The following is a 17135-nucleotide window of genomic DNA, read 5'->3' on the forward strand; positions in this document are numbered from 1 at the left end:
TTTACCAGCACAAAGTATTTTTCTGCAAAGATTTATTTCTTTGGACATTGCACTGTAGGGATATTGCACTCTATATTGGACACGTTAACATTATTGGCTATTCATAATTATGCACTTGCACTTTATATAGTATGATTTTATATTTGTATTGTATGTTTATGGCAATTGTCACTCACTGGTGACACCAAGTGATTTTGTTTGACATTGCACTCACTGATGGTATGATTTTTATGATTTTTAGTGTATTGTACACACTCAATCGAGAGCATGGTTTAATTAATATATTTATTAATTCTATTTGCACATTTACAAGCCACTTTGCCTATAACAAGCAGCTCTCAGACCAAGTAAAATATATAATCCATCTGCGCAGGTAAGGGTAATTCCATTCACCCCTTATTCACCATAGTGAATGCAGGGTCCTGGGTTTAGTAACACTTTAAATGTCTATAATTTCTCATTAAAACCCAACTCTGGGCTCTGCTCTCCTGGGTGTATTTATGCTTTATTTTTCTATTTTCTTATTATTCTATACTTCTCCTTTACTTACCATTTTCCGATGTTTTCGGGCCACATAATGCAGAGGGTCCACTTTATTTTCAGTTCTTCTTGTGGTATGTGATACTTACTGTATTTATTGGCGTATAACACGCACAGGCGTATAACATCCACATTCATTTTAATAGGGAAGTTTCAGGAAAGAAACTTACATTTTAAATAAGGAACTTTGAAGCAAAATAAGGGTCAGTGCTCATCTGCAGCCTCACCATTGCCGTCAATGCAGCCTGATCAATGCCCATCTGCAGCCTCACAAGTGTCATGAATGCAGCCTCATCAGTCCACATCAATGCAGCCTCACCATTGCCATCAATGCAGCAGCCTCACCATTGTATCAATGCAGCAGTGTCACCATTGCCATTAATGCAGCAGCCTCACCATTGCCATCAGTGCAGCAGCCTCACCATTGCCTTCAATGCAGTAGCCTCACCATTGCCATCAGTGCAGCCTAATCGATGCCCATCTGCAGCCTAGAGGGGACAGGGAGGGGGGTGGGACGAGCGCCGACAGATTACATACAGTGAGGAGCTCCTATGATAGACAGAACAGTGGTCCAATGGTGGCCCAGGAGACGAGACTTCCTATTACAGAGGCCGCCAAGTAAACAGGAGATTCTCACTGTATGTAATCTGACGGCGCTCGTTCCGCCCCCCTCCCTGTCCCCTCCGAGGCAGCTAAAATTGAAGTATTGGCGTATAACACGCACACGCTATTTGTACCCAATTTTCAGGGTGAAAAAGTGCATGTTATACACCAATAAATACAGTACTCACTTAATGAGCCCAGTCTTGACGATGCTGGGTGTCACTGAACCCAAAAAACTCTGGTGGTGGAAAAGCAATTACTGGGAGAGAGGAGGTGAGTATTGCAGAGCTGCTTTTTTTAACACTTCGAAAAGGACTATTTTTATATTTTTCATTTGCTCAGAGTTGGGCTTTAAAGTACAATTAAACCCTCAGTCAGGCTGCATATACAGTAATAAAAAATGCCTCTTTGTGTTTTTAATTCTTTTTCATTTTTGTATCTGCTCAATGCTGCAGCAAGGGTTAGTGGGACAGAACTAGGAGAGTCAGACCACTGAACTGTCCTGGACGTGTTGTACTCAATTCTCTGACAAAATCTCCTGGGTTTAACATTTTGTTTCAGCAATAGGTCACAACAAGAAACTATGGAGAGAATATTTTGGCACTGGAGTCTATAAGAAATATAGCAATCTTGTGATTCAACAGGTCACTCTAAATGTAAAGTATTGACACTATTGCTAAGAGTGCAAAACCACTAATATCAATAGTGTAAAAAGTTACATTGAAAATATAATTAATAATAATATCTTAATCAGATCTAAAATGAATGTTTCTATATCAATTTATGAATATTTTCGGTTAATAACATCTTAAAGTGGACACAAAGCAGCATAAAGGTCAATTAATGCATAAATCATAAAGAAAATAATATAGCCCAACAATGCTTTATTTCGAAATAGAATAGCCTTAAGGAGAACTCCAGTGAAAGGAATTATGTAGATAATAAAAATTAGCAGTAAAGGTCTAAACTGCAAAGGTGGAATTTTAATGAAACTATAAATTGAAAATAAACATTTGTTGACAAATGTCTCATATGCAACACAGCAATGTGTTGAAAATTAGGTGACTGTCAACAATATAAAGGCATTTTTGTTTAAGTTTTGGATGGAATGGGAAAATTTTTCTTGCTTTCTGGTCTCTGCCGGGGAGATTCACCCTCTTTATTTGTCTTGGTGACTGCTATCACCAGAACTAAAAGTCATGGGAGGTCCAAAAAAACTGTCACTACAACAGGACTGCTGTCTAAGAGGGCATGACCTTATTTTGGAGAGCTTTCATCTTACTTGTTGCATGTTGGGAGGTGATTTACTAAAACTGGAGAGTACAAAATCCGGTGCAGCTCTGCATAGAAACAAATCAGCTTCCAGGTTTTTCTGTCAAAGCTTAACTGAACAAGCTGAAGTTAGAAGCTGATTGGCTACCATACAGAACTGCACCAGATTTTGCACTCTCCAGTTTAATAAATCAAACCCGTTGTGTCTATAGGAGTCTTTCCCTACTCCATCCAAGATAAAAAAAAAAAAAAAACTGTTTTGGCTTTAGGTACAGCATATTTTAAGCTCGGTTCACAACTATGCAGTTTGCTTTTGATCCATTTCTGCAGTGCTTTTTTGATGTGTTTTCAGTTTTTATGCTTTTTTTATTGGCCACTTTGTTGTTGGGCGGCAAAGCCTATTGAACCAAAAATGCACCATTTTGCACTTAACCACGTGCGCCCACGGGGGCGTGCAGCAGGGCAAACGGTGGTGTGGTGTGTCAGTCTGACACACCGCATCTCTGATCTAGGTAAAGAGCCTCTGACAGAGGGAGGGATAGGTTTGCAATCAGTTTCAAATAAGATCATAGCTCCCAACTGTCCCTGATTTCGAGAAATGTCCCTCTGTCCTTCCACCCCCCTCATTTGTCCATCATTTTGGTCTGATCTATAAAGTTGTATATAAAATGCACTTTTTAGCTTTCAAAAAGTGTTTCCCAGAGCTAAACCTTTCATCCAAATTCTAAATGCTGCATTTGTAAATTTAAAAAGCCAATAGAAAGGAATAGTAGTGGTAAAAAAAAAACCCTTGTGGATTTAATTAACCTTTTTTTTGGTTAATTCTCCTTTAAGGGGATGTGGCAGGAGGTGTGTCCTTTGCTTACATATGTTTGCTAGTAGGTGTCCCTCATTCCCATCTCAAAATGTTGGGAGGTATGTAAGATGAGTGTTCTGCCATTCAGGATCACAAAAAATCAAAATTTGTGTGACTTTTTTCCTAATCTGAGATCTAATTTCTGATTTGTACACAGCAGAAATACTGTTTTCATTCTCTCTATGATGGCAAAATACTCCTGTACACCCTGTACACCTTTACTATACCCAACTCCTTATACTGACCCAATTATTTCTAGTATCCTTGCGTCAGTCTCTTCACTAGTGACTATTAATAATGTATGGCTATCATCGGGAAGGAACTTCCATGCAGACATAACAGTCTAGTAAAGTAATCTACATTGGGGGTTGGCAACAGTTTTATTGCACTTTAAACGTTGATCCCACTGTGCCACCAGCTCCAAGCCTGGCGTCTCCCTTGGGGTGTAAAGAACTACAAGGGATCTCTTTTTTTTTTTTTTTTTTTAAAAAGAGAAGAAATGTGTTCAGTAAAGCAGTTAACATCCTGGCAGGATTATACGCCTTCCCTGCACTCAGGGATCTTCATTCATGTCTGTGTGGTGTTTGGATGGAAAGGTCAACTGTGTGCACAGCCTGCAGCAAGCAGGATAAGTGGCACTTCTAGCTCTGATCCTAATAAAGTGAATATGCTGTGCATACTGTGCTGTACATCCTATAATAAAGAAATAGGCGTGTAGAGAGAGATCAAGATTACTGACAGCAGCATTCTGTGCTGGGCGCTTGCTGTCAGAAGTGTTACATTTTTTTAATTGTAGTTTACCAGTCTACAAATTTAGTGGCTTTATTAATTTAGTTTGTAGTCTTTTTTTTCACCTACTGATTCTGCCAATAGTGCACACAGAATCTAGTGAAGCTGTGCATAGTAATCAGCTTCTAGGTTTTATTGTCCAAGATTAATTGAACAAGCTAAAGTTAAAAGCTAATTGGTTACTATACAGGGCTGCACTGGATTCTGTGTGCACCAGTTTTAGTAAATCCCCCTTTATTTCCTAGGGTGACGACTAGGGTTGCACATATACCGATAATGGTATCCGTATCGGTGCTGATACTAAGCATTTGCACAAGTTTTGGTACTTGTGCAAATGCAGTGATACTTAAAACCGATACCTACTGGCTTGGTTCTTCCAGCTGTCACCGTGATTCTCCCGCTGACAACTGAAATGTACACAAAAGAATGCAGCAATTATCAGATGTTAGGGTTGGGGCAGCAAAGTCCTTAACAACTGATGACACATTCATCTGTCAGCAGGCTTCCCCGCTGACAGATAAATGTGATTCAAACCAGGGGCAGCTGCTGCTAGATCCTGTAGGATCAGAGCACTCTCCTGCTGGGTCTCCATTCCATCTCCAGCCTGCAGTGCAGCACGAGCATGAGAGGAGAGAGCCGGGACGAAGAGAAGTCAGCAGCTGGATGTACGGCATGAGGAAGGGAACCGCGAGATGGGTGCAACCGATGCCCTGCATGGAAGTCCTGCTTGCCCTGATATCACTATCCTCCACCCCCTCCCAGACTGTCAGATCTATTGCAGGAAGCAGGCAGCAGTGCTGCTCTTCTTCAGCTGAAGCCACCTCCTCCCAGTTAATGGTAGAAGAACAGGTAGCATAGCAGCATGTCGCACATAGGTCTTCAGCAGTAGGTAGTACAGTGGGAAACAGGAGTACAGGGGGGCACAGTGGGGACTCGGGTAATAGGTATCGGTAATTGGTATCGGCACGTACTTAAAAAAAAGAATCTGTACTCGTAGCTAAAAAAGTGGCATCTGTGCATCCCTAGTGACAACGATTACTCTCTGTACTGCAGGGATCAGCAACTTGTCTCCAGTCATCAACTACAGCCATGTGACAGGTGAGATCATGATGCCTTTCCTTCTTGCAGACATCAGATTAGAGTGCTAATATGAATGCAGAAGTTTTAAGCCGGCCATACACGGGTTGAATTCTGAAAGAATTTTCTTACGAAAATTGTAACTAAGATTTTTCGCAGCAATGGCTGACTTCCATGCTGCCATCGAATTTGAGTGATTGGGCATATTGGAAATTTTTTGAAAAACGAACACATTGCTAATCAATGATGGGAGAATTGTGCGAGAAATATAATCAAAAAAGAAACGCGCATGAGCTATGACCTGGAAAGAAAAGAACTTTCCTGGCAACAAATGTTCTTTTCTGTAGCAACATGCGGTGAAATCAAAGGCTTGGTTGATTGAATTTCAAAATCATTGCTGGCGCCATCAGATCACAAATGCACAAAATTTCTGATTTTCGAAAGAAAATTTGTTCGGAATTCGATACATGTATGGTCTGCATTAGGCTCTTTCTTGATGCATTTTATATAAGACAGCTGAGTGGAGACCTCAAAAGACTTTACTCTTTCTGCCGGGCACCACTGAATCTGGGGACTGGTGAGTGAAATATTACAGAGGGAGGAGAGAATTGGTGCTTACCACTGACCTCTGGGACCTGCATAACTTACTCTTGCCCACTGCACTCTGTGATACTTACTACTGCCCCCTGCACTCTGTTGTTTACAATTTATCATCTATTACCAGCTTTAGACTTCTCAAATATAAAACCATCAGAATACACTCCTACATAGATTATGAAGCCCATGGTTGTACCAGGCTGTGGCATTAGCAATTCTGGCTTGTATCTATAATCATTGTTCATTTCTTCTGCAGTGGGCTGTCTGAGTTTCTAGAATCTCTTATTTAAAAAAAGCAAGCACGAATACTTGGAGGAGGAGTTGTGTAAAATAGAAATTTTGATACCAGATCACAGAGTCAAAGGGGTCGTGATAAATCAATTACCCCTCTTTTCCCCTCTACATTATTTTCCCCTGGAGTGCTCCTTGAAGCGTACTCAAGACTGATAACTCAGTTTGGTGGATACAGGCAGATTTAGTCACCCACCAGTTTTTTTTTTTTCTAACCATTAGTTATTCCTTGCAGGGAAATATTTATTAAGTCAAAGACTCAATCGGGCCACATGCAGCTCGGAATTGACTTTTGCAGTCTGCAGGAACAAGACCACATACTCTAAATATGGTACAAGCAAAGTCATTACAAGGGACCGAGCTGGGAACAATCTTTTTCCAAGATCCCTGAAATGTATTAAAAGCTGATGGATGACTAAACCAATTAGCGTCCATTTATCCTTTAGTTTTCAGTTTTTGGCAGAAGACTGGCTTTTTAAGATTAATCTGAGGTCATCTTACTGAAATATAACACAAGTTTAGTACAGTATATGAATTATAAAAAAAAAATTCAAGTAAACTGTCATAGGTAATGTCTACAGCGCATTAGTTTCTGAAATGCTTTTTTAAAGTCTTCATTGAAGATGGTATAAATCAGGGGGTTGATTAAGGAATTGAGGTATCCAAGCCACGCGAGGAAGTTGGACATGTCATCAGATATATAACATGCATCACACACGTTTACAATAAACTCCTTAACGAAGAATGGAAGCCAGCAAATTACAAATGCCCCCAAGATCAAACCTAAAGTGGTGGCAGCTTTGCGTTCTCTGTTGCTGGATATCCTTTGTTTCCTCAAAGCTTTCTCGTGTTTCATTTCAGTTAAAGGATTTCTAATTGTGATGTGGATCTTATCAAAATCTGTCGAGTGGTCAGAGAAAGACTTTTCCGGTATACATAAGGTAGAACTTTTCCCACATGCCTCCAGAAGAACCTGGCCATTCTGTTCTCTCTCACATCGACTCACATTCCTTTTGTGATACAATGATTTTGCCGCTCTGTAAATTTTATAGTAAAGAATAAGTATCAACACTAGTGGGATATAAAAGGCTCCAAAGGTAGAGTAAATTGTAAAAACAATGTGATCATGTTTGATGATGCATTCATCTTCGTGGTTGTGCTTTTGGTGCCGCCAGAACAAGGCTGGCATAGAGATGAAGATAGAAATGATCCATACTATAGCAATCATAAAGGCAGCATGCTGAGGCGTTCGTTTTCTGGCATACGCCACAGCATCGGTGATAGCTCTGTAACGATCCAATGCAATTGCAGCAAGGTGAAGTATTGAGCATGTGCAACACGTAATGTCTACGCTCAACCAGATGTCACAAACAGCTTGACCCATAACCCAAGTTTCCTTTACAATGTACATGATACTGAAAGGCATGACCAGGACGGCAACCAGAAAATCTGTTACAGCAAGGGAACATATCAGATAGTTAGCGGGGTGGTGGAGTTTCCTTGTCACAATTATTGCAGCGATCACCAGAGAGTTGATTGCAGTTGTCATTATCGTCAAGATAGACAGGGACAGTGAAGTAAGAATTTGGCTTGTGATCCCTTTTATTAGTTGTCCAGAAGTGCAGTTATATTCTGTTATGTTTAGTATATCCATATTCTTTCTAAACCCCAAGTTTACAGGGCAAAATTGGTATCTAAAAAAAAGAAAGCAGATGGTTAGATGAAGAATTATCAAAATATTGCCTGGGGACTTTAAAAGGCAACTTTCCTAAAGCTGGTACTTCAGTTTTCTGTTCTTGTTGGCGAACTGAATCATATGAAACTGTATGAAAACAGTTACTCACTGACTACTGGACTCTCAACTGCCACTGCTATTACAAGCTGTAGGATGATGTTTTTTTTCTAACATGGATTTCTCTATAATGTAGAGGAAACTCAAAACTTGGGAGTCCAACAGTCAGCAAATAAAAACTTTCTTATCACTTTGTGGGAAGGGTGAAGAGACAAACCACTGTAGGAATTTGTGCTACCGAAGTCCCAGGAAAATATTTAAAAAAAAAAAAATCAGCAAATATTGTCTATAAACATCTTTAATATCAGGTGACCCTCTGGAAAAAAGTTTGCTGTGGTGAGATAAAATAACTGAGACTGCATCATGCTGCATTTTGGTAAAATGGCCCTTTCTATTCCTAAAGCATGTAAATATAGAAATACACTTCAAATCCATTAGATGCTTCAAATGCATTCATTATATCCCAAAGCATGTAGTCTAAACGAACCAAACAGCAATGTTTCATAACTGCAAATTTTGACTTTTTGCCAAAAAACGTTTTCACACTGAGGCGGTTTTCAGGCGTTTTACCGCTAGAAATAGCCTCTAATGCCTGAAAACAGCCTCCCTATTCATTTCAGTGTGACTTTTCACACTGAGGCGGTGCGCTTGTGGGACGTTCTGAAAAGTCCTGCAAGCAGCATCTTTGGATTGGTGTATACACCGCTCCCAAAACGTCCTGCCCATTGAAATGAATGGACAGCGCTGCCAAAGCGCCGCAACACGGGCGCTTTTAACCCTTTCTTCGGCCACTAGCGGGGGGTAAAAGCGCCCCGCTAGCAGCTGAAAAGCGCCGCTAAAACTAGCGACGCTTTACTGCTAACGCGGAACAGCTACAGTGTGAAAGTAGCCTTAACATCTAAACAAACACCCCTATTCTTAACCACTCTGATGAATGATGAGAGCAGCAACACAAGACTTTAAGACCCCTTTCATACTGAGGCGGTTTTCAGAGCTTTAGCCTCTGAAAAGCATCTGAAAACCGCCTCCCATTCATTGCAGCGTATCTTTTCACACTGGGGCGGTGCGCTTGCGGAACGTTACAAAAAAGTCCTGCAAGCAGCATCATTGGGGTGGGTTGGGAGCACTGTAAATAGCGCTCCCAAAACGCCCTGGGCAGCGCTTTCAAAGGGCTGCAAAACTGGACTCTTTACCATTTTTGGGGGGAAAAACCGCCCCACTACCGACTGAAAAGTGCCACTTGAAGAGGCAAAAGAAGCGGCGCTTTAGTGCTAACAGCACAGGCGCTCAGTGTGAAAGGGGTCTTACAGAAATGATAACCCAAATTTTGGGGGAAGACTTGAGCTTGAGTTTTGTTCACCAATCATGCACCAATTAATTTAGCCACACACAGGATTTTTTTGTTCACCCTGTAGGCTGAAAAAAATAAATGAACAGATTCCTCCATACTATATAGCGTAGATGGATGAATCTCCTGCTATGGTCAATGTATTCTGACAGCTGGCATCATCTCATTGGATGCAGCTGCTGTTTAACTGACAATTATCCGTCTGGCTGTTTTGATTTCTCAATTGAAGGATATCGGGCCGGAGGATGGCTCCAGGGCTATTCATGTAGTGAATTTCTTCCGGTTCATCAACAATCAGCCAAAATTCACATTGGGATTGATTTACTAAAACTGGAAAGTGCAAAATCTGGTGCAGCTGTGCATGTTAGCCAATCAGCTTCTAACTTCATCTTGTTCAATTAAGCTTTAAAGTGGAGTTCCACCCACTTTTACAACTCTTCAGCATCCCTCACTAAACTGTGCACTGTAAACGAATTGGATATTTAAAAAAAAATTTCTCAGCACCCACTGTATATCTGCTGCATTCATTTTTCACTTCCTCCTCCCTGGGCGCGGAACATCGCATCATTTCCTGTTTGCAATGCCTTCTGGGAAGGGGCGGCAACTTCCTCTGACACTTCCGTTGCTATGGAAACCTGACCTGAAACCTATTACACTGCTTGTGCTGCACTGAGCATGTGCGAGATCTGCAAGGATGAGATCCAGGAAGAAATACAGTCTGGCTTCAGATGCCCACACTTAAGATGGCCACGGCCTGCTGTAAGTTTATAAAATAACAAACTACTGCTATTGACTAACAAAACAGACCTTAGTTTACAGACTAACTTTACTAGAATACATTAAGCTTGTGTATTATGGGGTATTTTTATTTAAAAAGTATAATTTCGGCTGGAACACCACTTTAACAAAAAAACCTGGATGCAAATCGGTTTCTTTGCAGGGCTGCATTGCACTCTCCAGTTTTAGTAAATTGCCACCCAATATATTGTGCCTGTCTGGCACTAGAAGAAACCAGCCAACCAAATGTATTTTTGTTTGGGTGCTTCTGCTCTGGTACTTCCTGGAGCCAGTGTGCTTCACTCAGCAATCAGACAAAATTCGCATTGGGGTTGATTTTCTAAAACTGGAACATGCAACATCTGTTTAAGCTGTGCATGGTAGCCAATCAGCTTGTTCAATTAGGCTGTGACAAAAAAAAAAGCTGGAGCCTGATTGGCTACCATGCACAGCTGCACCAGATTTTTCACTCTCCAGTTTTAGTAAATCAACCTCGTAATGTGCGGCCACCTTTAGTTTATACATAAAACAGTCCATGTTTGGCTGCTGTGTTTGTTAAAACTGGAAAGGGAAGGATGCTTTAAAGCAGGCACTACATTCTATAAGGATTTAGTCACACTGGATTGGATGCAGATCATCCACCACAGAGGGGTTGATTTAATAAAGGCAAATCGAATGTGCACATTGTAAGTGCAGTTGCATTAATTTTCCTTAGTAATGTGGCAAAGCTTCACTTTGTAAATAATACCCAACCAGGTGCAAATAAAGTAAAAAAAGCATTTTCTTTCTTACACATAATTGGATGATGGAAATCAGCAGAGCTTTATCACATTTACTAAGCTCTGGGGAAACTGAGCGCAGCTGCACTTGCAAAGTGCACAGTCTATGTGCCTTTGGAAAATCAACCCTCATTTGCCTTTATTAAATTAAAGTGGTTAAATTAAAGCCACTATATTCAATTCATACCATCCTCTCTGTTTAATAATGTAAGCCGTGCTTTGTAAAAAAAAATGCAACTATATACCTGATATACCGCTCGGCGCTCACGTGACTGGTCATCTATCTCAACCTGACATCTGCAGTGGACGGGGCCAAGAATCCCCCGCTGACGTCAGTCAGGAGAGGAGGAGGAGAGGAAGAGAGAGGTGGCCGATCACGTGAGTGCCGAGCAGCACTCGGAAATCAGGCACATAGCTGCATTATCCCTTTCATAACTAAGCCTATTTCTGACATTTGGTGTTTGCAAGTTAAAATCTGTATTTCTGCTAGAAAATTACTTAGAACCCCCAAACATTATGTATATTTTTTTTAGCAGAGAATATAGAGAATAAAATGGCAATTGTTGCAATATTTTATGTCACACGGTATTTGTGCAGCGGTCTTTTAAACGCAACTTTTTGGGGAAGAAGACATTTTCATGAATTTAAAAAAAATAAAACAGTAAAGTTATCCCAATTTTTTTGTATAATGTGAAAGATGATGTTATGCCGAGTAAATAGATATCAAACATGTCATGCTTTGAAATTGCGCACACTCGCGGAATGGCAACAAACTACGGTACCTAAAAATCTCCATAAGCGACATTAAAAAAATATAATGGTTACCAGGTTAGAGTTACAGAGGAGGTCTAGTGCTAGAATTATTGCTCTCGCTCTGACAATAGCGGAGCGACTGTAAACACCATTTACATATGCGGGCGCGACTTCCGTATGCGTTTTCTTTGCTGTGCGAGCTTACGGGGGCACTTTAAATTTTTTTTTTTAATTTCATTTATTTTTATTTTTTTACATTGTGGTTTTTTTTTTTTAAATTTTTGATCACTTTTATTGCTGTCATAAGGAATGTAAACATCCCTTGTGACAGTAATAGGTCGTGACAGGTACTCTTTATGGAGGGATCGGGGGTCTAAAAGACACCAAATCCCTCCTTTGCACTTCAAAGTATTCAGATTGCTGGAAATGGCGATTCTGAATACTGTATATTTTTCAAAAACTGGCGCTATTGGCAGCTGAGTAAACAGGAAGTGACGTTGTGACATCACTTCCGTGTTTACAGAGAGAAGACTGGAATTAAGCCATTTCCAGCTTCGTGCCAGTCTGTCTCTAGCCGCCGGAAGTGGTGGATCGAGGATCGGGTCTCCCGGTGGGACAGGAGGCCCGGTAAGAGCGGTGGAAGGCGGGGATGTCCCCTCCCGCTCCTCCGGGATAACAACCGAGCGGCTTTTAGCTGCATCAGTTGTTATCCCTGGATAGCCGATAGCCAGCTCTAAAAAATGGTACTGGGATGATGCCTACAGCTGCGGGCATCTTCCCGGTATAACCACCTAAAGCCAAAGCCGCATATATGCGTACGCTCGGCGGCAAGGGGTTATTTTTATAAGGTACATACGCAGGGGCAGCTTACATTATTAAAAAGAGAGGGTAGTGTGAAACTTTAACTGTAATTTCAGCAGCAGGAGGGAAGGGGGTGGAGAGCTGCGAATGACGGAGGCACGTAAATTGACCATGGTGTCAGGGCTCAGCAGCCATGATAAACAGTGGCCAGTTTACAGGGGGGAGGGCAGAACCAGGCAATATCAGCCAGGTATTTCAGGTGATACAGAGGGCCAAATTACACAGCACAAGCATTGTGCTGTATAACATGCTTTAAAGGAACAGGATCATTTTTTTTTTTTGGGTAACAAACACTTTAACCCCCATGACTTTTCCTAGCAGGCATACCTGCCACAGTGCCCAAAAACACTCTTCCCCTCATTTACTAAGTTCTGGAGCAAATTCCTTTGTAGAGTGCAACTGCACTTGCAAAGCACCCATTCTACTTTAGTAAATCAACCCAGTGTAAAAAAATAGCCATGGCATAAAAATTGCTGACCATCATACTGGACAGCCTCCTCCCATCCTGCTGCGAAATGTGAGATATTCAACAGAGTGTGCACTTTTATACCCAGTCTCTGCAATGTGTCTGGTAGACACCTGCCAGCAGTGTCAGGACAAAGCCATCTAGAGCCCAGGGCGAACACGCCAAACTGTGACCCCACCCAAGATGTATGAGCTTTATGTGGTAGCAAAAATACACCCCCCAAAAAATTGAGCACTAATCTGCATGCTTACCCCCTAAGCATAAATATCTCCTCCTCCCAGGACAAATCTGCTCCCTGCTGAAATTGCCTCTCCCAGCACAAATGTTTGCCTCCTCTCCCAGCTCAAATCGCCCCCCCCCAAAAAAATCCTCTACCCCTCAAATTTCCCTTCCAAATGTACCTCCCCCCACACTCCAAATCCCAGCACAAATACCCTAATCCCCCCTCTTAGCACAAATACTCTCCAATCAACTAGCACAACTCCCCCCGCATACAAATTTCCCCTCCTACTAGCCCTCTCCCCTTCTACCATATCACCACTTCTATCACCCCAAATCAAATTACCTTTCCAGTTTACACCCCCAAATTTCCCCTCCTAAAGCAAGTTTTACCCTCTGCTGCCCCCCAAATTCCCCCACCCAGCACAAAGCACCTCCTCCTGATTTCTTGTGTTGCCCCCCCCCCCCCCCCCACCTCATATGATGCCACAGGGCCCAGGGCAGCAACCCCTCCTGCCCACCAAATAGTCTTGGCCCTGCTTGTCAGGCAAAATAGCCAAAGAGAACAATGGGAATGAGCCATAATACTGAAGATTGTATACCAATACTATTTAGGAAAATAGTAGTAATATTTTTTAAAATCAAGTGTGGTTTGGCAGTATTTTCACCATTGCCATTGTTTTCCATAACTTCTACATTTCTCACTCTATTTGTCTTCAAGTAGACATGAATAATCTGTACAAGCACTCTGAGCAAAGAAAGCTTCGTGTGCTGCTGTGTAAAAAAGAGCTGTTTGCATGGTGAGAAATACAGTGCCGTGTCTGCTTCAGTTTGATCCCAACAGGTGAAGATGTGTAAAGCTAACTACCTAATACTCCGACGAAAGCTGAGGTCTAGAGCAACAGATGTCCTATATTTTCTAAACAGAGAATGTAAATGAGCGGAAGGGATTAGGTTAGAGCCATTCTCTTATTTAATCCTCCACCGAAAAATTCCTAATTTTACTGAAACATGGGTGCTCAACCTGTGGCCCTCCAGCTGTTTCAGAGCTACAACTTCCATAAGTCATTGCAAGGCTGACAGTTACAAGCATGACTTCTAAAGGACAGGGGAATGATGGGGATTGTAGTTTCACAACAGCTGGAGGGCCACAGGTTGGGCACCCATGCGAGGGAGCAGTGCCCATTACCATCCAATGGTATAACCTTCCATGGAGCAAAAATAGAGGCATTGAATACAAATGAACACATCATCAAACACAAACATGAATAACAAATTAAGCAGAGTATAAAAATTCCCCAGTGTCAACTTTATCAGAAGACATTAATATAATAATGATGAGAAAATCAAATGCAAATTCTGTATATGATTCAGCAAATGTTTTGAAATGAAAATTTCACCTTTGATCTCAATTTCTATAATTCTTCTCTTTGAAGTTAAAAAAAACGAATTTGCTTTAAGATTGTGGTAATTTGGAAAGTTCTGTCTTTTAGAAGTTTTCAGATCTAGTATAAAAGTACCTTATTGCTTTGCTTTAGAAGCTAAATACAGTGATTAAATATTAAATGGATTTTTCCTGCTGTCCATGCAGTTCTGAAATTTACAAAGCCCTGCTATACAGAACAGTTCTGACTAATAGGAGAAGGGGACCTGATCTTTTTCTACTGGACTTTCACTTTCAATTACAGTTTTCCACTCCCACCCACCCTGTTACTGGACAATGTAAGTAAAAGCAGCACTTTGATTAAAGTGATTCTAAAGTCTAATTTTTTTAAAATGTAAAAATAACAAACATGTTATACTTACCTGCTCTGTGCAGTGGTTTTGCACAGAACAGCCCAGATCCTCCTCTTCTCGGGTCCCTCACCAGATTTTAATTGACAGCAGCCAGAGCCAATGGCACCCTGCTGCTGTCTCAGCCAATGAGGAGGGAGAGTCCCAGGCAGCCAAGATTCTTATGAAATATCGCTGGATCGAGATGGGCTCAGGTAAGTATTAGGGGGCTGAGGGTGGCTGCTGAGGGGGCCTTCTGACTTCACAATCTTTTTAAAGCCCTGTACACGTGATCAGAACATCATACAAAAAATACTGCTTTCGAAGCAATCGTATGATAATCTGATTGTTAGTATACAGCTGTTTTCTGAAGGGACAAACACAAACATTTTTCTCGTAGGATTCCAGATCGTACGATTTTTGTTTAATCAGTACAGTTTTTGTCTGAAAATACAATACATTACATCACTTCCGAAATTATATTCTGTTGCGTACTTTAGCAACCTATTAATTTTCGATATGAGACTAGCAAAAAAAAAAATGGACGATGGGTTGCTTATTTTTATTGGATAAAAACAGCATTTACTTGCACTTGGATTTGTTTTATGAACATTAAGTACGGTATATTTTATATCATGTTGTATTAATTTAGCACCTTACTATTTAATTTTACTTATGCACAAATTTGTTATCACAGATTTTGGTGCAGGTTGCTTTTATATGTTAAAATCTTCCCTGGCGCAGAATTATATTTCCAAGTTAAAGGGGTTGTAAAACCTCATTTTTTGTTTTTTTAAAAATAACAAACATGTTATACTTACGTCCACTGTGCAGCTCGTTTTGCACAGAGTGGCCCCGAACACCGACTTCTGGTGGCTCTCGGAGCTCCTCCTCACATCAGATAACCCCCTTGGAGAAGCGCTCTCCCTGAGTCCAGCATTTGCGTCCATAGACAGGAATGCCGGACTCGGCCCCGCCCCTGACACCCGCGTCATTGGATTTGATTGACAGCAGCGGGAGCCAATGGCTGTGCCCGTGTCTCCGCCGACTGAAAGAAGGGGCTCAGGTAAGTAAAACGGGGGGGCTGGGGGGCCGGTCAATGCCAGGTGTTTTTTTACCTTAATGCATAGGATGCATTAAGGTGAAAAAACACGAGGGTTTACAACCCCTTTAAATGTAGGTACTTAGAGAAGATGTATAGCCAAAGCTTTTTTGGCTGTACTTCTCTTATGGATCACAGGAGTGCAGTTTGTTTTGCATTCCTGTGACCTGTTTTCCCCTGACAGCTGGCTAAAGCTCATGTCACAGACCCGGCCCCATCTCTGAAAAAGATCCCGACCATATGATCGGGATTTGCCCAGAAGCCTGGACTGGCAGCTGGCTCAGCCTCTCAGTGAGCCACTGAGAGCTTGACCCAGCTGCTCCCGTTCCCTCCGCAGACCAGCACTGCAGTGAGCACTGGAGGGGCAGAGCAGAGAGCCGGTGATTGACAATCACGTCTATCTGCTCACTGAAGAGTGAAAGCTGTTTGATCGCTCAGTTCTCAGTCTTAAAGGTGGCGGGGGACAGCTGAAACTGGGATCGGTGCTGCAGCCATCTAAGGTAAGTATGAATGGTTATTTTTTTCTTAGTCCATACTACTCTTTTAACACTATTTGCATTGAAATAAATACAATAATGACATATTAATGATAACAGATTTGCATTCATTTGTGTCTTTTAATTCTGCCTTGAGTTCAGCTATGTGTATTTACACACACTCATTGGAACTTATACGTAAACTATAACAGGCTCTGATCAAAAGTATTTCAATGTTTCTTTTTGTAATGTTTACCAGCTTGTTAACAGATGTTTTATATAGCTTTCTGATGTTTTGTATAAGTTCTTTGTTTTACAGGTCATCACTTAATAAACAGGGCTTCCCTGATATAGATGTAGCACCCCTGATGTACAGACTATTGCAGGTAAAACATTTTCTGACTCACAGTAACTGGGTAAGTCTGGTTAATTGGTCAGGGTTTTTGTAGATCAGGCTGGAGGGATCTATAGGTCAGGCCTCTGGCACCTCCCCCTGGTTCTGGAAGCTTGTGGGTGGAGGCCAGGAGGTCCTGATCTGCATATTTATGGGTATCTGGCCAATCCCTAGGCAGGGGGCTTGGCATGGTGGCCGGATTAGCCCATAAATTTTGTGGAGCCTGGCCAGCAGGGAAGTTGGGTGGAAGATAGAGTGAGGAAGCTTTGTTGTGTAGCCTGGGAGTGGACCCAGGGGCTGAGGGGGCTCTGCCTCTAGGCTGGCAGCTGAAAAAGGAAGAAGGACAGAGGGATCTTTACTACTCCACAGT

At 41.6% G+C, this 17135-nt stretch overlaps 1 protein-coding gene across 1 annotated transcript in view; it reads right to left on the bottom strand.

Annotated features, from left to right (window-relative positions):
* Nucleotides 1-1210: 1210 nt before the first annotated feature.
* Nucleotides 1211-17135, bottom strand: part of HTR1F (5-hydroxytryptamine receptor 1F) — a 52464-nt gene continuing 36539 nt past the window's right edge. Inside the window, exon 2 of the mRNA XM_073617009.1 lies at nt 1211-7719. Coding sequence (XP_073473110.1) covers nt 6588-7679 — 1092 coding nt within the window. The 5' untranslated portion in view covers nt 7680-7719 and the 3' untranslated portion in view covers nt 1211-6587. The remainder of the gene's footprint in view (nt 7720-17135) is intronic.

The sequence above is a fragment of the Aquarana catesbeiana genome, linkage group LG02, assembly GCF_042186555.1.
Source record: "Aquarana catesbeiana isolate 2022-GZ linkage group LG02, ASM4218655v1, whole genome shotgun sequence".
In the NCBI taxonomy this organism is placed as follows: Eukaryota; Metazoa; Chordata; class Amphibia; order Anura; family Ranidae; genus Aquarana; species Aquarana catesbeiana.